This window comes from Electrophorus electricus, chromosome 11 (genome assembly GCF_013358815.1).
Source record: "Electrophorus electricus isolate fEleEle1 chromosome 11, fEleEle1.pri, whole genome shotgun sequence".
Taxonomy (NCBI): domain Eukaryota; kingdom Metazoa; phylum Chordata; class Actinopteri; order Gymnotiformes; family Gymnotidae; genus Electrophorus; species Electrophorus electricus.
Window position 1 is genome coordinate 14,723,626 of NC_049545.1, and position 20,625 is coordinate 14,744,250.

The following is a 20,625-nucleotide window of genomic DNA, read 5'->3' on the forward strand; positions in this document are numbered from 1 at the left end:
CCACCATCCTGAATTAATCAACTGAATCCATATGAAGTGAGGTTGTCTGAAAATTTGGTATTCAGAACTTGTTAGAATTTTCTTTCGTTTGTCTTGATAATCTGCTGTTTTTGTTGACATGTCAACACCTCTTGAAAAACCACAGATTATCGCTCATATCCAGAGAAGTTTGAACTACACCGTTTTTGACAGCAAATGGATTCCTTGCAGTGCAAAGTTTGTTTGTCTGGGCAACTTTGCAAGAGGAACTGGTGTTATGCAGATATATGAAGTCCAGCATGGAGATGTTCAGCTCGTGAAAGAGGTAACTAGCTAACTTTGTCATTAAATAACATTTCTTCTGGTTGCATTTAGCTAGGCAACTAATATTGCTTCTAGCTGTCATAGCTAGCTAGCTGATTTCTAGAAAACTCTTGATACATCGTTGTCATAGCAACAGTAAACAGTAACAACGACTATATTGCTGAAGAAAAAAAAGTTTATTCAAGTTCTACATTCTAAAATAATTATTCACGCTCTATGAATAAGAGTCTAACATTCTAATTCTAACATGCCGTAATTTACACTAACACTTTTGTATAAGGGACCAATCACAACATAGCAGTGACTGACATGATGGTGGCGTGATGCACTCACACAAATGTAACGGACAGTGGTGTTACTGAAGCTTTTACAGTTGTTACTGCTAGGTTGAGAATGTCCTGTCACCCAAAAAACAGAAGGCAGTAGTTATGTGGCCAGAAACTGACCACTGTTAATGTAGGAGGATGGCTAACACAAGCCACTTATGGCATTAGATGAGTTCTCTATACTTTCATGTTTTTTTCTAATAAAAATGTTTTAATAATGTGAGTGATGGGTGTATCTAGCTGTGCTGATCATAATGTAAGGAAAGGATCTTATTTCCTTATTTTACCCTGTGCAGACCTCTGAAAAGCAGCAGTCACTTTTTTGTTTACATACATATGTTTGCAAACCTTTGTGTAACATTGTAAACAGACATGACTGTATTTTTATGCGTACCAATTCCTAAATTTCAGATAGAGAAACCCAAGCCAATAAAATGTGGAACATTTGGAGCTACATCTCTGCAACAGAGGCATTTGGCGACAGGTGACTTTGATGGCAACCTTCATGTGTGGTACGAATGAAAACTACCCACCGCATTAATACTTAATATACCTTATGTAGCCTTGCAGCAAGGTTTGGTGTAACATGTAGATCAATGTGTGAATTGTCTAGGAATCTAGAAACACCAGAGGTTCCAGTATACTCAGTGAAAGCCCACAAGGAAATAGTAAATAGCATCGATGGAGTTGGAGGGTTAGGCATTGGAGATGGTGCTCCAGAAATCGTCACTGGAAGTCGAGATGGTAAGTTCGCTGACCTGCACTACAAATGGTTATGCTTGTTATCATATGAGGACCTATTTATCTTGTTTGGTTCTGCCTCTGTAGGTACAGTTAAAGTGTGGGACCCAAGGCAAAAAGACATGCCTGTGGCCAACATGGAGCCAGTTGAAGGGGAAACAAAGAGAGACTGCTGGACCGTTGCCTTTGGTGTGTATTTATAGTATGTATGGGATTTCCTAAAAAGTGTGCAATCCCAGAACTTTACCTGTGAATAGGTTGTCATCTTTTGTTCTTTACAAGATTTTACTGTACGAGTCTAGACAAGTCAATGAAAACGGAAACGTGTTCATGTTTTCTGTGTTTTCCCAGTTCTACTGGATGCTTTACTTTTTCTTTAATAGGACATGCCTTCAATGACCAGGACCGTTGTGTATGTGCTGGTTATGACAATGGTGATATCAAACTGTTTGACCTTCGAAATATGTCTCTGCGGTGGGAGAAAAATCTTAAAAATGGCGTAAGTGCAAGTTTCTAGGACTTTCCTAACCCACTTATTTGAGTGCGTGATATTTTCTATATTGCACATCTCGATATGACAGATATGCATTCAATGTCTTACTCAATGACCAGCAGAGATTTGTGACTTTTAACAGGAATATTCTTAAAGTTGGATAATAAGGAACAAACTGAAACAGTGTCTGCTTTTTCCTACACAGGAGTGACTTATCATTTATATCAGAAAACTACTAACTGTTGTTTCTGCCTTTAATAGGTGTGCAGTGTTGAATTTGACAGAAAAGATATCAATATGAACAAACTGGTAGCAACATCTTTAGAAGGCAAGTTCCATGTGTTTGATATGAGGACTCAGCACCCAACCAAAGGCTTTGCATCTGTTTCTGAAAAGGTATTTGGAGATTGATTCTCATAAATTGAAAGTGTCAGTGTGTAGCATTTATTAACCCTCCACAGCACTTCACAACTCTTAACATCTTTTTGACATACTGTTCGCCAAGAAGTGTAAAATATAGCTATAGAGAGCATTGACTCTTTCTACTTCTGCCCAATTCCCCTGCATTCTCATCTACTCTATAAAACAACCCATTATTCACCAACATTATTTTCTGTATTTAAGGCCCATAAATCTACCATATGGCAAGTGAGGCATTTGCCTCAGAACCGAGACATCTTCATGACAGCAGGTGGAGCAGGCAGCCTACACTTATGGAAATAGTAAGTCAATGAATCCTTTGTACCTAAACTGAAACATTAGAAAGTTTTTTCATATTACGAATTGGCTGCTCTGTGCTGACTCCATAACTTTCCTGGTCCATGTCAGTGAGTATCCAGCCAAAAGGAGTGAAACAGATGGAGATGGCGTGAGCAGAGGTGTGGCTGGGACCATAAACCTCCTGCAGAACGTCACCCTGTCCACACAACCCATTGCCAGCCTCGACTGGAGTCCAGATAAACAGGGCCTGTGTGTTTGTTCTTCCTTCGATCAGTGTGTGCGAGTCCTCATTGTCACCAAGCTGAACAGAGTCTGAATATGTGATCTCTTACTCCTAGTTATTTACCCCTTTGTAATCAAATGTGAATGTTTAAGTGCAAACATACTTGAGTACTTGTTTAAAGCAATATTGTGTTGAGCCTGCTTTCTGTTTTCTTTTAACTGGTGTTTGGAATATATGGAACCATTTTGGAAATCTGGTAAATCCATTTTCTTCCCAAACACAAAATCTAACATATACAGCTACATACAATATATAGACAGCTCTAGCCCAGAAAAATATAATTAAAATGTTAGAAGAAAGCTTGAGACCCTCATATCCAGCACTTAAATTAAAAAAAAACTCTTGAAGATCCTTGTCATCCACTGATTTGTCATGAATTCCTGTATAAACAGTCTTTAGCAGGCTGGTCAGAAACTTCCCATTCAATATGTCAATGTACTTTTCAAGGCCACCTTTTCAAAAGACAAAATATGCTATTATAAATCCAATCATACATTTATCACTGATATTACATAAGTGTCACAAATATGGTCATACAATGTATTATTTGTTAATCAGTTTTATAATACTGGTCTTTGTGAAACATACCACATAAAGCTCCAACATTCAGGCAAGATTTTTCAGAAGTCAAAAATCTTTGTGAACATCCTAACCAGTTTCAGAATTCCCCTCTCAGTCAGGCATCTAGGGACATTTTCTTGAATCATTGTTCACATGATCCAAATAACAAACAACTTTGATCAAACTAATGACCATTTTTACCATGACACACTGAGGATTCATTAATGCTTTAAAATATTGGAAGGCATATTGCAATTTTGAAACGCATCATGAGATGCGGCAAGTAAACCTTTGAAGACTAATTATCAAGATGATCATAATATGAAATGCATCCTTTCTGCCTTTTGGAGTTTATATTTTTCTGTTATAAATAAATGCAAACAATTCCAGGAACTTACTAAGCCCAATGTCTTTTCTCACAGTTTAGGAGTCAGTTGGAGTGATCATACAGCTCTTGTTTCATGAGAACGTGAACGATCTCCTCCATTATGAAGGCATCATCAAATGTTTGTTGACTGGCAGGCTTTAATGGGAATCACCAGTAGACAGGCCTGGAGCACCTCTGCCTTTCCCAGTCCCTCTAATAGCAAAATTCACAACACCTGACTATTAAAACTATTGCACAAGGGTTAAATATTACAGTACAGAATGAGGAGCATGCAAGAAGAAGGATATGAAATTGAAATGTATTCCAACCCCTATCTAAAGTATCACGTCTGACCCCATCTACTGAGGTAACTGTGATAGGATTGCTTATTGCTCAGCTGCTCTGAGGGATCTCCAGTCAGCAGTAAGCCCCCCAGCGACTGTGGGTCGCTGTCAAACTGGGCAATCTGGGCTAGGAAGGGTGAGGGTAGCACTGCTTCGGAATGTGGTCTTAACTGCTGTCTCACACTCCTGCGCACATTTGGTGACCGTGACAACTATGAACCCACAATTATTCGTGCTCACAGGAGAAATGTGCAAAAGTGACTTCCATGATTTCATTGTGAGATCAATATGTTGTCATTTACCATTTTTGCCACCACAATTGCAGCAAGAACAATCGGATTCACAACTCCTCCATATGAAGTGTTTTCCCAAAAAGACTCTTCATTCTCAAGCTTAAGTGATAGCACCAATATGTTTCAGCAGGCATACAAAAAAAGGTCAACTCACCTTCTTCTGCATGTCCAGGAGCTCCCTGCAGGGGTTGATGCAGGAGAGCTGTGAGAGATCGGTAAAGGCTTGGCACCTCTTTGCAGTCCAGGTCTGTGTGATCTTGTTTGGCTGCTGGATGAGGGCTCCAAGCAAAGCAAAGCAAAGTGGCTATTAAGCAGTACCCACTCTAACTGTTGAGCCACCTCGCCCAGAGCAACACACAGGCTAAGAGCATGCGCAGCTATCACAACCACACTGCATATGTGCAGGTTCAAAAAAAAGAGAAAAGAAAGGGAAAAATGAAAACATGAACTCTAACCCTGCTCTAATGAGGAAAATTCCTTCATTACCTGCACAAATTTCATGGTGGTCAGTATAACTCACATATGGTAAAACAGCTCTGGGCTCAATCTTCTGCCCTGAGGTCAAGTGTTTGGATAGCAGTGTACCCAAACACATGCAGCCTGTCAGAAACTACACATTCACACAGGGAATATCCAGTGTCCTGCTTCTGTTCTCTAGGGGGAAAAAACAGATTTGTATTGACTGACTAAGTCTTAAAACACCACTGAAATGTGTTTCTCACCTGTGTTGTTCTTGTTGCTGGAGGAACAAAGTTGCCTCTCACTCATCTTCCACTGAGACCTCGTCTTGTTGTTTTAAATTTACTTGAAGTCTGCATCATTTACACAATCATAAATTATTAAATATTGTATGGATGGTGCTAACTTGTTAAGTTCTCAGCAAAGAATTCATATAAGATCAGGTGTCATATAAGCAGTGATATATAAACTTGACATAGAAAGAGGTCTAATCTAAGTTTTTTGCCTTTGTGTTCCTTTGTGTACACATGAAAAGGTTCCAGCTAAACAGCTTTACACATATGGGTTTGGGCAGGTTCTGTCAGTGTCTAGCTTTATTGTGGTTTTGGGACCGTTGTTGGCCAGAGGAGGATGGGCCGCCCTTTGAGTCTTGGTTCCTCTCAAGGCTTCTTCCTCATGTTCTAGGGAGTTTTTCCTTGCCACATTGCCCTTGGCTTGTTTAATGGGGGCTTGGACTTGGACATTTGTAAAGCTGCTTTGTGACATCTGTCAAGATCTATACCTTTATCTATGAGGGGTAGAAAGTTAATAAAATGACTGACTGTAAATATTGAGACAGTGTCTGAATCTCAAACATTTACAGTCCTCTGGCCAACAACGGTCACCACAATAACAATTTTTAGAGAAAAATTAATTTAAAAAATGAAAAAATAAGCAATTAATGTTAGTCCAACTTTCTAGTGGTCCTAGTCTTGACCTGATGGTGTGCATGTGTCTGAGACCCATCCCGCAAGAGAACGGTGCGCAATGGAGAAGTAGTTGGCTATGATGGAGGTGTGATGGGCTACTGGAGGGGACATCAGGGGGTGGTGGGAGTAGCCATGGCAGTTGAGATGGGTTGAGGCTCAGTAACATCATGACATGCCACAAGAGAATCTCCATTAAGGGCAACGGACAGTAGTTGGCTGGGGTGTAGATGTGGTGGCTACAGCAGGGAACATCAGGGGGTGGTAGGAGCAGCCATGACAGCTGAGACGGGTTGAGGCTCAGTAATATCATGACATCAGAGGTAGGTGTACCTTGGCAGAAAGAGAGACTAGATCATTAGACATATCCAGGTACGAAGGTATGTAAATTATGGAACTATATTGTGCAATGATGGACTCCAGCAGATCTAGATATGCCAGCACAGCCAGAAGTAATCACTGGCAGGAGGGCACCCTGGAATATCAGCACTCCACTACTCTCAGTCAACAAACTTGAGTGACAAAAGAGAGGTGAAGTGACAGCATCATAACATTCCAGTTTACCATAACTCTGCCCATGGACCCCCAGATCTACACCTTTACCTAAGATGGGAAGTAGTTAGTAAAATGCCTGACTGTACAGATAGGTTTTCAGCCTAGCCTTAAATATTGAGACTGTGTCTGAGTCTCAAACATTTACAGGAAGGTTATTCCATAGTGTGGGAGCTTTATAGGAAAAGGCCCTGCTCTGCCAAGAATTTTCTTATTCTTGGTAATAGTAAAAAGCCCGCACCTTTTAATCTAAGCAGATGTAGTGGATCATAAGTACTAAGAGTTCTCTAAGGTACTGTGAGGCATTTTGTAGGTTATTAGAAGTATTTTATAATCAACATGAAATTTTACTGGGAGCCAATGTAAAGTAGCTAAGATAGGAATGATGTGCTCAAATTTTCTAATTCTAGTAAGAACTCTGACTGCTCCATTTTGAACTAGCTGGAGCTTGTTTAGGCACTTAATGGTACAGCCAGATAGTGAGGCCTTACAGTAGTCCAATCTTGAAGTAATAAATGCACAGACTAGCTTCTCTGCATCAAATGAGGAGAGTATATTCCTAATCTTTGAAATATTCCTAAAGTGGAGAAAGTTGGTCCTAGAAATATCATATACATGAGCTCCGAATGACTTCAAGACTGGGATCCATAATAACTCCAAGATCTTTAACTCTTAGAGAAGATGTGATTGAGAGACCATTGAGGTTCACTGAGTAATTAGAGAGTGAGGACCTAGCTGTCTCTGGTCCTAATAGAAGCACCTGTGTTTTGTCAGGATTAAGTGAGAGAAAGTTCCTCAACATCCAGTGTCTGACATCCTTTATGCATTTGTCAATAATACTAAGATGAAATATGTCCTCTGGTTTTGCTGAGACATATAGCTGAGTATCATCAGCATAGCAGTGAAAACTAGCACAGTGTTTACATATAATGTCACCTAGAGGTAGCATATATAATGAAAAAAGTAAAGGCTTTAGAACAGATCCTTGTGGGACACTATTGCTAACCTTGTTGTATGCTGAGAAATCTCCATTTATGTTAACAAACTGGTAGTGAGCAGCTAGATAAGATTTAAACCAGGAAAGGGCTGTTCTCCTAATCCCAACAACATTTTCAAGTCTATCTAGTAAATCGTTGTAATCTATAGTGTCAAATGCCTCACTCATATCAAGCAATGTAAGCAAAGAGACATAACCCTGGTCAGAAGCCAACAAAAGGTCATTAACTACTTTAATTAGTTCTGTTTCTGTACTGTGATTAGGCCTAAACCCTGACTGAAAGACTTCATGTGTCTGGTTCTGATTCAGATATGAGTTTAGCTGCTGAGCTACAGCTACTTTTAGGATCTTGGAAATAAATGGTTTGAGATTGACCTATAGTTTGACAGCTGACATGGGTCAAGGTTAGATTTTTTGTTAAGTGGTCTGATTACTGCTGGTCCCAACACACCAACACAGCGACGAGATTCATCATCATCAGCACCTCGTCTTCCTATGAAGGCTCAGGAATTTTGGCCTGCCTCTGACATCTTCACCAACTTCTACAGATACACAATAAAGAGACTCTTCACAGTCTGCATCACTGTCTTGTGTGGCATCTGCACTGCAAACAACTGCAAGGCCCTCCAGAGTGTAGTGAGGACTGCAGAATCCATCATAGACAACAAACTTCCAGCCTTTCAGGATATCTATCAGTCCCGCTGCTTGTGGAAAATCAAAAAGATTTAGCCATCTAGCACAAGGCCTGTTCACCGTGCTGCCATCTGGCAGGAGGTTCCGCAGCATACAGACCAGAACAAACTGGCTGATAAATAGTTTTTCCCTCTAGCTATCAGGCCCTTAAACAGGATGTAAAGCAGTTAGTTCATACCAGTATCAGTTCACTGTGGTACTTTATCACCATTACTATTAATATATTGTAGCACCCCACTACTTGAACATTTCCACAGTCACTAATAATATACACTGTATACAGTTGTGGCTGAATGTTTTGAGACTGACAAATTTTGGTTTTTACAACGTTTACTGCCTCAGATTTTTATATGGTATAGTGAAGTATAAGCATTTCATATGTTTTTTAAAAAACTTTTTACTGACAAATACATCCAGTTTAAGCGAAGACTTAATATTTACAGCGTTGACCCTTCTTTTTTAAGATTTATGCAATTCGCCTTGGCATGCTGGATATCAGCTTCTGGATAAAATCTTGACTGATGGCAACCCATTCTTGCCTATTCAGTGCTTAGAGTTGATCACAGTTTCTGTATGATTGTCCACCCTCTTTTTGAGGATTGACCAAATATACTCGATGGGATTGAGATCTGGGGAGTTTCCTGGCCAAGGACACAAAATTTCAATGTTTTGTTCACCAAGCCACTTGGTTATCACTTTTGCCTTGTGACATGGTGCTCTGTCATGCTGGAAAAAAAAGCAATGTTCATCACCAAATTCCTCCTGGATCATTGGGAGAAGTTGTTCTTGGAGGATGTTTTAATACCATTCCTTATTCATGACAGTGTTCTTTTTTTTTCTTTTCTTTTTTTTTTTTGAGCAAACCCACTCCCTTGGATGCCAAGCAACCCCACACATGAATGGTCTCAGGATGCCATACTGTTGGCATGACACAGGACTCGTGGTAGCGCTCACCTTTTCTTCTCGGGACAATCATTTGTCAAGATGTCCAAAACAGTCTGAGGGGGCTTCATCAGAGAAAATAACTTTACCCCAGTGCTCTGCAGTCCAATTCCTACACTTCCTGCAGAATGTCAGTCTGTATGCAGTAATTTTGCAGTAATGCAGTAAATTGCAGGAATGCAGTAATCTTTGTGACTAAGTTCGATTTCATGACAAGGAATGACTTTGCAATTAATTGCAATTCATCTGATCACTCTTCACAATCTAGAGTTAATGCAAATTGCCACCATAAAAACGGAAGCAGGAAACTTTGTGAAAACCAAAATTTGTTCTAGTCTCAAAACCTTTGGCCATGACTGTAGTTTATTTACAGATTACCCTTGGCTAATATATTCAAACAGCAAATAAGGCTCCTCCTTAGGACCCTCCTAAAGTCACATTGTTTATTTTGTCTATTCTGCTGTTGTATATTATGTATATTTTGTACATTGTTGTTATCTCATTATTATTCACATGTATCAATGTCATTGCTGCTGCAGAGGAGTTACCCGAGCCTCACCACAAACATTTCAATGCATGAATGTCCTGTATGTTTATGCAAATGACAAAAAAAAACCTTGACTTGACTAATGAATCAGCCCTGTCATGCTTTAGAGTATTAGAGTCTTGTTAAATTAAACCATAGTTGATTAATAAAGAGTAGTAAAACAAGCATCATATTTTACATGACCATTATACATATTTATTTTAATGAGCAGTGATAGAGGGGCCTCAGAACTATTACCGGATAAAGCACACCGTGAATATCAGCTAGTTTCCAACTAACATCCACATTATTCCTTCAAAGACAAAATAAAGTCTATTTTTAATCATCAATAACACACCTAAGGAGAAAAGACAAGAAAATCCCTCTGTAGTTTTTAGGGAGAAATTACATTTTGCCATTTTTTGTCTGGTTTGGGGAGGTGCGCTTTGTACAGGTTTATCTGGCTCTGAGCATGACTGCATAGGTTGTCTACATTTTCCATGCTCACTGCAGTCTGCAGTCTTTTCTCCCAGTTTCAGTCCTAAAAGAAAAAGAAATCATCTTGGATTTGTTTAAGGTAAACCTGTTCCCAAGATTTGTGAAGCCCTAAAAATCTGTAGCATTTGAATGAAAACTCCTGACTTGAAGAGAGTGTTCAGTTTAAATTTCCAGGTTACTTGAGGAAGTAAAATATTTTTGTACCAGTTTGTTACAGTAACCTCCTGTAAAGATGCAAAAGAGTACATAGGAAGAAGAAGACCAACAGAGTGAGCTTTTAGGTGAAATATTTCTAACAAAAGTGTTTTAAATATTATTTTTATATATTCTTTATTAGCCTTTGTGTCCAGGTCTACTGGGGGTTGGTCAGGGCACTCATGTCAATGCGCTCCAATCTCTGCAAGTTTCAATCTACTTTCTACTTTCTAAAAACTAAAAACAATTGCAAAGTTATTCACAGTCCATTTAGTAAGCCAAATGTTCACCTCAATATTTATGCAAAATTCCTTCTACAGTTTCACTGAAGCATAGCCTTTTCTATTCATATCACGATGTGCAAAGAAATATTTAACACTTTCCAGGAGTCTCCCAATATACTCTCAGTAAATGGATGCACCTTTGACCCCCTGAGTTAACATATCAATATATGGAGCAGAGATGATGGCCTTTTGCTCACTGCATAAAACATCAGGACATGTCAAAAGAAAAACACAAGCCTTATGTATTAAAAAAACAGCGGTGCAGTAATTGTTTAATTACAGTGCCCATTTTCATACCTTTCATTTATTGATACAAGCACTTTATCTGATCATTCCTGTCACAGAAGGTGACAGCTAAAGGAATCTGTTTACGAGTAATGACGATGGTATATATAACCAGTCATCATCACTGAGCATACATACAACAGACAATGTTTGGCATGCATCAACAGAAGCCTGTTTATTTTTGAATACATTAAGAACTGCCCTTGACTATTCCAGCACCTTGCTTTTTCACCCTGAAAAACTCCATAAGCTTTTTTTTTTTAAGGATGTCTGGGATGTTATTGTCCTACTATAAAGTGAAGCAGATTTGACCAAAGATTATATATATATATAATATCTTATATTCTAATATTCTAAGAGACATGTTACATCAACCTTTTTTAAAATTCTATCATACAGGAACTAGGATGCAGTCAACAATTGAATGTAGTCATTTTATTATTTTAAAATCTAATGTACTTGAGTACAGGGCAAAAGGGACAACTATGTCGCTATCCAATTACTTACAAATTACACATTTACAATATAGTTTAAAGAATGCCTTTGATATGGATTTTAATAGTAGTCTATAGATAATTCTCATAAATACTTATGCAATATTAAGTTACAGCAAATCACTGTCGTGACATTTTGCTGTAGGCTACAAGACACATCCAAATTAATCTGTTTTATAATAAAACTACTGTGACTGAGTATCAGGGTTTACACCTTTTTCCCCCAAACTTGCCTTGAGAATTAGCGACATCTGGCGACAACACTTTGACAGTGACCATTGTGTCGCCGACGTTCACAACGACAGGTTCCGAGTTGTAACATTCGTTCAGAACCTGCATGCTGTGGTCTGGCACTTCGTGTTGCACACTTGCCACGCAACAGTCGAAATTCACTGTACCTAAACAAACAAGTTACAGCTGAGCCAGCTGATCAGGACAGCCTTACACGGACCAGCAGAAGTGTGGAGGAGCAATTTGAGTATTCTTGAATATTGGGAGAAAATACAGGATTAAGTTTGTTCCCCTCCAAGGACAGAGCACTCAGCTTCACTGCGCTTGGTCAGCTCAGTGCAATATTTCTTTGAGATGCCATTCTCTGCTTCAATGTATATTTGATTTAATCCATCGTCCAGTCTTATGATTTGACCCATCACCAAATAACTCACAAAACACAAACATGGAAATCACTGCGTCTAAACCAATTAAAAAAAAAAGCAAGGCCCTTAACCCTCAATTGCTCAAGTTGTACTGTCATAATTCTAAGTCGCTTTGGATAAAAGCGTCACCCAAAAACCGTAAACGTAAATACTTGAACGGGGCAAACAATACTGGGCCATTTAGGGAAAGCTTTTCTAACTAACAATTATCCATTCTTGACAAGACTTACGGTAAAAGGCAATATTCAAATATTTCCCGGACAACTTCATACGGAAATTTCGTAACCATAGCAACCTCCTACACAACAGCATGCGCTTTTTCTATTGTTTTTCTATTTAGTGTGTTTTTGCTTCATCTCCTGAAAGCCTTCACCTAGTACAACTCAAAGTGTCAGATAAGAGACAATACCCTGTGACTATTTGTAGTATTTCTTTTAATTATTGAGACAATATAAAAAGAACAGAGGAGCAAAAAAAATCCAGAGTGAAGTATGGTTATTTCCTGACAAACAAAAAACAGGCTAGTTCTGGCATGGTAGAGAAGGGTCCTCAGTCCTTCCTGAGAGGCACCATCTCTTCTCGGATGCCCTCCTTTGTGATGATGCAGATTTTGAGGGCATCTCCAGTATAGACGTCCCTCTCTGCAGCGGATATAAACACGTCCTTCACCAGCTGCACAGCCTTCTCCAGGGTTAGGGGTAACTGCTCCACATTCTCCATGTTCTTGAACCCAATCTAAGCATAATAAAAGCATTTTTATGCTAAACCTTTAGACAATTTGAGGAGTTTACTCTTCTATATGCTCAATTATTCTGGATCACAGATAAAGAGACATACATTGCACAGACATGAACCATCACCTAAATAAGCATTTTTACTGAACAAATTGCTGAACCTTATTACAAATTATAGCCTGATTAAGACAAATAATCTGAAAATTAACAGAAAAATGAATGGTTTGTATCAATATGGGAGATATACATTTAATTTAAAATAACTAACGTCGTCACAGCTAGCTTACATGACTTTTGATAATGAAGCCCCATCAAAGGAATGTTTAGTGTTAATATTAGTATTTTTCTAGAAGAAAAAAAGACACAGGAATAACTGTCTTAACTACAATTCTATATAACAAAAACAAAAAGGAAACTGCAAACTTCCAAGTGTTGTCCTAATTACTGACATCAAACGTAGTAAATCTTACAGAATTAACAACTAATGTAGAACAAATAGAGATGGTTTTAGTTATCACTTACACAGAAATTATTTAGGGTATTTTGCAATTTACTTTTGTGGCAAGTAAAAGTTGCTTTGCTACATAGGTTTATGACAACTTGAGTATGTCCATCTTGTATCTGCTAATGTACACTGTCTGGCCAAAAAAAGGTCACCACCTGGATTTAACAAAGCAAATAGGTAAGAGCCTCCCATTGGATAATTACTGCATGGGTGATTATGTTTCAGCTGGCAACAAGTTATTTAACCCTAAGTGATGCAGTGAGTAGCTTCTCATTTGTTAACCATATCGAAAGACATCCTGTAATCATGGAAAAGATGTTAATCTGTTTCAGAAGGGTCAAATTATTGGCATGCATCAAGCAGAGAAAACATTTAAGGAGATTGCTGAAACTACTAAAATCGGGATAAGAACTGTCCAACACATTATTAAAAAGTGGCAGGACAGTGGGGATACATCATCTTCGAGGAAGGAATGTGGTTGGAAAAAAAAAAATCTGGAATGATCGTGATCGGCGATCACTTAAACGTGTGGTGAAATCAAATCAACAAAACAACAGTAGAACTCAGGGATATGTTTAATAGTGAAAGTAAGAGCATTTCCACATGCACAATGTGAAGGGAACTCAAGGGATTGGGACTAAACAGCTGTGTAGCCTTAAGAAAACCATTTTTCAGTGAGGCTAACCGGCAAAAATGGCTTCAATTTGCTAGGGAGCATAAAGATTGGACTCTGGAGTAATGTAAGAAGAAGGTGGTGGTCTGAGTCCAGATTTACCCTGTTCCAGAGTAATGGGCGCATCAGGGTAAGAGGAGAGGTGGCTGAAGTGATGCGCCCATCAGGCCTAGTGCCTACCGTACAAGCCTGTGGGGGCAGTGCTATGATCTGGGGTTGCTGCAGTTGGTCAGGTCTAAGTTCAGCAATGTTATGTGCCCAAAGAATGAGGTCAGCTAACTACCTGAATATACTAAACGACCAGGTTATTCCATCAATGGATTGTTTCTTCCCTGATGGCACGGGCATATTTCAAGATGACAATGCCAGGATTCATCAGGCTCAAACTGTGAAAGAGTGGTTCAGGGAGCATGAGACATCATTTTCACACATGGATTGGCCACCACAGAGTCCAGAGCTGAACCCCATTGAGAACCTTTGAGACGTGCTGGAGAAGACTTTGCGCAGTGGTCCAAGTCTCCCATCATCAATACAAGATCTTGGGGAAACATTAATGTAGCTCTGGACAGAAATAAATGCTGACATTGCAGAAGCTTGTGGAAATGATGCCAATGCGTGCCATAATCAAAACTAAAGGCAGCCCAACAAAATGGTGTGAGAGACCTTTTTTGACCAGACAGTGCACATATATTAACGTAGACCATTAATTTGTAGCTTTCTTCAGCAAACACTCAAGTACAAATTTAAACAAAGTAGAATTCTGACAAATTTAGTGGGCAATTCCGAGAGGGAATACTTCTGCAAACAATCTGGTTGATAAAAGGTATAACTAACTAAACTTTAAATAAACTACCTTAGGCCCAGTTAACAGAAAATTTGAAATGACTAATGAGAAGCTGCTTTGTGTCCGTTAAGAGTAATAATTTGTACATAGTGCACTGTGATCAAGTATCCAGCTTCTTCATTACACTGTGTTAATTAAGCCTTTCTAGATAAATCAATTGTGAACGTACCTGGTTGTCAAGCAGTGGCTGCAGCATTGCACTTGCTGACCCACCTGCTTTGTAAGTATCCCTTTGGTATGATCCAACTGGATCAAAACTATATACTGCTCCTCGACCTTAAAGGGAGATTTAAAAAAAAATAAATAAATTTGTAAAAACGTTGAAAATAAATATTATTAGTAATTTTAGATTTGCATTGCCATCCTTTATGGATGACTGCTTTTATGATTTTGGAGGGGGGAATGCAACATTACGTAGCATATAACAGTAATATGAAGCCAACAACGAAAACAAATCAAGCCTGATGAAAATTAATGGCCATTAAAAGCCTACCTTCCTCATCAAGGCCACCAATAATGTTGTAAACATAATATGGGAAAAAAACGCCTCCCATAGAGAATTGTTGATAGCATGGCAGCAATGGCTCCACTGGTCATGGTCTTATTGTTTGCATGCTTGTACATCTGTTAGGAAGCAGAATCAGGTGACAGCAATGACAGAATGAAGCATACATTTTATAAATTTGTAACTTTACACACAAAATACAATTTACACAAACCAGACAGACACTTTTTGATTACATTCCAGAAAACCAGAGAATTTTAAATGCACATTTTGAATAAGAAGGATTTTTTTTTCCTGGAACAAACTGAACATGCTAAAAGTGTCTGTGATAAAAGGCGCCCTCAAACAAACAAATTACTAGTTTTATATTAAATGATTAACAACTTGTAAGTTCCACCTCACAACGGGCAAAATTAATGGCTTTTGCTGCATCTTGGTTAAAGGTTTGCCTACATCATTTTGAGCAAAAAACATTTATATTTATTAATTCATGGGAATTCTGTCATTCATCAAAACACCCCAGAATACTTTCCAGGATAATCCATGATGGTCACAAGGCATGATTTAAAACATTTTAGACTTTGTTGTCATGTAGCCTACATTTGGTTAATTAATTGTTAATTTAATTTGTTAAAGGACACGTTTGCATTTTAATACAAGTGACATCAATACTGCAAATGCCGTTATTAGCCTAAATGACTAACAGACAATATATTGTGCAGCTCTAGTGCACTTTCATGGATTGGTAATTCAAATATCACCAGCTATAGCTATGAGTGTTGAATCTGACCCTACCTTCAGCCTTGCATCAATGATTTTGGTCAGTGTCAAACAGTCACCATGGAATCCACTGCAGCCAATCACTGTCCTGTCTGTCCTGTGGGAATAGAACAGAAAGATCAGATTCAATCTTCTAAGAAACTTGTATTTATTGCAACCATGAAGATAAAGCTTTAAAATATATTTATATCTCATGTCCAATGATATGCTAGTATATAAATAATCTGGTCACTTACAGTTTATAACATTTTGGAGAGTCACGGCTGTGAATTGAATAGCCCTCACTTAAGCGTGTATCTGAAGCTACAATCGCAAAGTCTTCACCCGCCACCGCCAGCACAGTTCTGTCAAACAAATTGTACAAATTAGAAATAGCATCTGATTTTTTGACAAGTATGTTAAACATACAAGGAATCGGTCTTGGTGAGTGCACACATAACAAACCAAATATAATGATACACTGGGATCTGGTTTGGCTGAGACACAGAATATTCTCTCTACACAGTAGAATATACTGAATAAGGAACAAGCCAGAGTATAAAAAAGAGCTAAAAAAAAAAATGGAGCCATTTTCAAATACAGGTCAATCAGAGTTTTAAACAGTATGCGAATATCAAATGTGTATATGATAGCAAGAGCTGAAGAGACATAACTAGCTAGTGTTACAGTAACAGTTTGCTACTGTATAGTATAAATAGTTCTGAATGACAGATGGCTATATTTTGACTAGTACCAGCAATAAAGGTTATGTGCAGCAATGAAATAACCCTAACCCTATTAACAAGCTATAGTGCAAGTTTCCACTGTGGATATTGAGGGTCATATGTTAGAATAATAAAGTTAGGAAGCATCTCAGATGACTGTAAAATTAAAAGCTATTAGACAGATTTTAGGACAAATAATTATGTAAAACGTATAACAGCGAGTAACAAAACCGAAGTAATAAATAAAATTGTAAAATTAATCCCTATACTGGCTAGCTACCGATGGCTAGCAAGTAAGACTATGTCAGCTAACCTAGCTAGCTAGCAATTTACCTTCAGTAACAAGTAGCTAGTTAGTCTACTTGGTTCACTCTGTATGTTTAGGCATCACGATATGGTGATTAAGTCTTAGCTTTGCTATGTTCACTCAACTAACAGACTAAATAAAATTAACAATTTAAACAATGTGACTGTTGCGTAGCTAACTAACCTAGTGTTAGCTAGCAACCTAAGGTTAGCTGCTTGCGAGGAAGAGAGCAACGCCGGCTGACAGTAACATTTCAGTATTTTCGAACAATTTCTTACCCTCCATTAAACGCATACGGGGAAAATTTATGCTCTACTGGTCCAGTGTAGTGATAATCCCTCATCTTTCCATTATCTTCGAAAGAGTGCGCAGAATACATGGTTGCAACAAATTGAAACCGTAACTTCTCTCAAAAAAAAAAACTCGCTGTCTCACTGCAACATGGCGGACGGAAGTTTATATTTTCCTACTTCCCCTGACGTTTCACACCCTGTAACCCCCCGCCCCGGCAAAAAATAATAAATAAATAAATAGATAAATAAATAAACAAATAAATAAATATTTTTATTTTTATTTTTTTTCACTATTCATATATATATATATATATATATATATATATTTTATTTATTTATTTATTTTTTTTCCACTATTCATATATATATGAATAGTAAATATATAAATGCATTTTAATATATTTTATATCAAGCTCTTGAGAAATAATTTTTAATTGCCGGAATGATTAGCATTAATATTTATTTAGTGTTTTAGCAGGCCGAGCTGATTTAGTCCAACTAATTAGTCCAACTGATTTAGCACGTGGTTTGGAGAGGGTTTAAAAAAAAGCTTGTCTCTGGGCATCTTGCCTGGTGTGGTAGATCCCAGCCTCTACTGATGTATTTAGAGCTTGTCCCTGTGCTGTGCTGTCATTCAGTCCAGCCTTTAGAATTTTCATATCAGCCACTTCCACTATTTGTCAGTGGTACACACTGTGCAGAGGTTTATCCTCCCATGATGGTTCCTGCTCCTCTTCATTCCCATCATCTTCAGGTTTCTTCTCTGAGGTACTCATCACTTGGAACCATCTTCTTGAATCTTCGTGATCCTTTACTAAATTTAATAAACCCCTCCTTGAACATTGGCTATGTATCTAAATCATTCAAATTAGCAGTAATCAGTCCACAAAAAAATCTCCTCGATTCCGCCCCATTTCAGATGTCAAATTACAGGCCAATCTCTAACCTTCCATTTATTTCCAAGATCATAGAAAAAAGCTGCATCTCAGCATCTAAGTTCATACCTGAATCAGAACCAGATACATTAAGTGTTTTAGTCAGGGTTTAGGCCTCATCATAGCACTGATTAAAGTAGTTAATGACCTGTTGTTGGCTTCTGACCAGGGTTGGCATCTACCGCAGGAGGCAAAGCCTTTTCCTGTAAAGCTCCCATACTATGGAATAACCTTCCTGTTAATGTTCAAAACTCAGACACAGTCTCAATACTTAAGGCTAGGCTGAAAAGCTATTTGTACAGTCAGATATTTTATTAAATACTTCCTATCTTAGGTAAAGGTGTAGATCTGGGGGTCTGTGGGTTTTGAGAGTTATGGTAAACTGGGATGTTATGATGCTGTCACTCTACCTCTCTTTTGTTACTCAAGTTTGTTGACTTACAGCGGTGAAGTGCTGATGTTCCAGGGTGCCCTCATGCCTGTGTTTCCTTCTGGCTCAATCCTTTTAGCTGTTCTGCCATAGGTAGATCTGCCAAAGTCCATCTTTCCACATTATAGTTCCCTAATTTACACACCTTTGTACCTGCACAATCCATTCTCTCTTTCTGCTGAGGTACACCTACTCCTGATGTCATGTTGTTACTGAGCCTCGACCCATCCAGCTGACTTCTCAGGAACTGCCTCACTCTTTGTAGCTATTTGGTTGTAGCTGCTTTCCTTGAGGCCTCTTTATGATTCCCATTTGGTGGTGGGATTCCAAGGCACTTGTAGCTGCTCTCAACATCTGTTATGTTACCTTCTGGCAGTACAATCCCCTCTGTTCTAGCTACCTTCCTCTCCTTGTAACCATGCAATGTCACTTATCTGGTCCAAATGACATTCTGATGTTGTTGTAGTATATCCTGGTGAGATGGATTACTTAGTCAATGTCTCACTCACTCCTGGCATACAGCTTGAAGTCATCCATGTAGAGGATGTGGCTGATGGTTGCTCCATTCTGTAGTTGGTATCTGTAATCAGTCTTGGTGATTTGTGCTATTGGCCTGAAGTTGGGTTCAAGGGTACCACAACTCCACTAATTTCTTAATGAAGCCTCTTAGAGTCCTACTGATGTTATACAGCCTCAATCATTCCATAATCCATGTGTGAGGTATTGAATCATAGTCTTTCTTGAAGTCAATCCAGGTGCTTCACAGGTTGGTCTGTCTGGTCTTACAGTCTCAAGTGACTGTTTTATCCACCAGTAGCTGGTGCTTGTCTCTCCTGGTGTCCATACCAATGCCTTTCTGGTCCCCACTCATGTATTCATCCATGTGCCTACTCATCTTAGGCACAGTGATACCTAACAGGAGCTTCCATGTTGTGCAGAGGCAGATTATCTGATGGTAGTTGAATGGAACTGCCCCTTTCTGGGGGTCCTTTATGGTCAGGACTCTCCGACCTTCAGTTAACCATTTAGGGTGGGTTCCATGAATTAGCAGCTGATTCACTTGTGCTGCCAGGTGCCCATAGAGTGCAGTTAGCTTCTTCAGCGAGTAGGCATGGACCATGTTAGGGCCTGGAGCTGTCTAGCTCTTCAAGCTTGAGACTCTTTCTTGGACATCTGTTAGCATGATGGTTAATGATTCTGTTCAGGGAGGTTGCTGTGGTCGGCTCTCGGGTTCAATAACCACTGGGCATTGTTGTTGTGCGATGCCTCCTTCTCCCATATACTTTTTCAGTATTATTCAGTCTCCAGTTTTGGTGGATCTGTACTCTACACATTGCCTGTACACTGCCACCAAGAGTACACTTTGGATAGCTTGTGGGAGAACAGCCTGTTTATTCCCCTGGCTCCTACTTCTCTTGTGTACCTCTTCAGGTGGGCAGCCAGAGCTGTAAATCTTTGCTTGGTAGTGTGCAAGGCCTCAGGTACCTTCATCCCACTTTTCTGCATTTCTTATAGCTTGCTGACTTCTCTTCTTGAACCTTCTTCTACCCATGTATTTTTCATTCATGAACAATTGTACAAAGGCATTTTTTGAATGTGGATAGAGTACATATTCAGAATGTCTAGAAAATGTAACATTGTACAGTATAATGTTAAATCTCATCTAAAATTGTATTACAGGCTATGCGTTATAAAATTCAGAATTCTGAAGCTTTGTTTATTTATTTATCATTTATACATTTACATGAATAGTTCATATCTAATATATATACGTCTATCGTTGCGTCTATAACTGTTGTTTTCTTCAGGATCAATAACATTCTATCTATACGTTTGTTTGTCTGTCTGTCTTCGTTCATTTGGCACATCATTGTTTTACGTATGGGGCTGACGAGCAACCATCTTTTAAGTGTATCTATTTTAGGGAAATTTGCTAAA

General features: G+C 38.7%; 2 protein-coding genes across 2 annotated transcripts; one reads left to right on the forward strand and one right to left on the reverse strand.

Moving 5' to 3' along the window:
• Positions 1-17: 17 nt before the first annotated feature.
• Positions 18-3,824, forward strand: wdr92 (WD repeat domain 92). Its single transcript, XM_027023393.2, has 8 exons — positions 18-304; positions 1,041-1,141; positions 1,243-1,373; positions 1,458-1,559; positions 1,754-1,869; positions 2,125-2,259; positions 2,488-2,585; positions 2,692-3,824. The coding sequence occupies exons 1-8, from the start codon at positions 119-121 to the stop codon at positions 2,897-2,899; spliced, it is 1,077 nt and encodes a 358-aa protein (XP_026879194.1). The 5' UTR covers positions 18-118; the 3' UTR covers positions 2,900-3,824.
• An 8,570-nt stretch (positions 3,825-12,394) lies between these two features.
• Positions 12,395-17,494, reverse strand: psmb1 (proteasome 20S subunit beta 1). The gene is given in 7 exon segments (XM_027023835.2): positions 12,395-12,712; positions 14,903-15,009; positions 15,227-15,275; positions 15,277-15,357; positions 16,034-16,115; positions 16,255-16,362; positions 17,308-17,494. Coding segments are annotated over 7 exon segments (714 nt in total). The 5' UTR covers positions 17,409-17,494; the 3' UTR covers positions 12,395-12,526.
• Positions 17,495-20,625: the final 3,131 nt, after the last annotated feature.

What these genes read in the sequence shown, in the direction of transcription:
- wdr92 (XM_027023393.2), top strand. Translation starts at nt 119, where the DNA reads ATGTCAACACCTCTTGAAAAACCACAGATTATCGCTCATATCCAGAGA. An exon ending in AGAAAAATCTTAAAAATGGC is followed by an intron (nt 1,870 to 2,124) that starts GTAAGTGCAAGT and finishes TGCCTTTAATAG; the next exon opens with GTGTGCAGTGTTGAATTTGA. An exon ending in TTGCATCTGTTTCTGAAAAG is followed by an intron (nt 2,260 to 2,487) that starts GTATTTGGAGAT and finishes TCTGTATTTAAG; the next exon opens with GCCCATAAATCTACCATATG.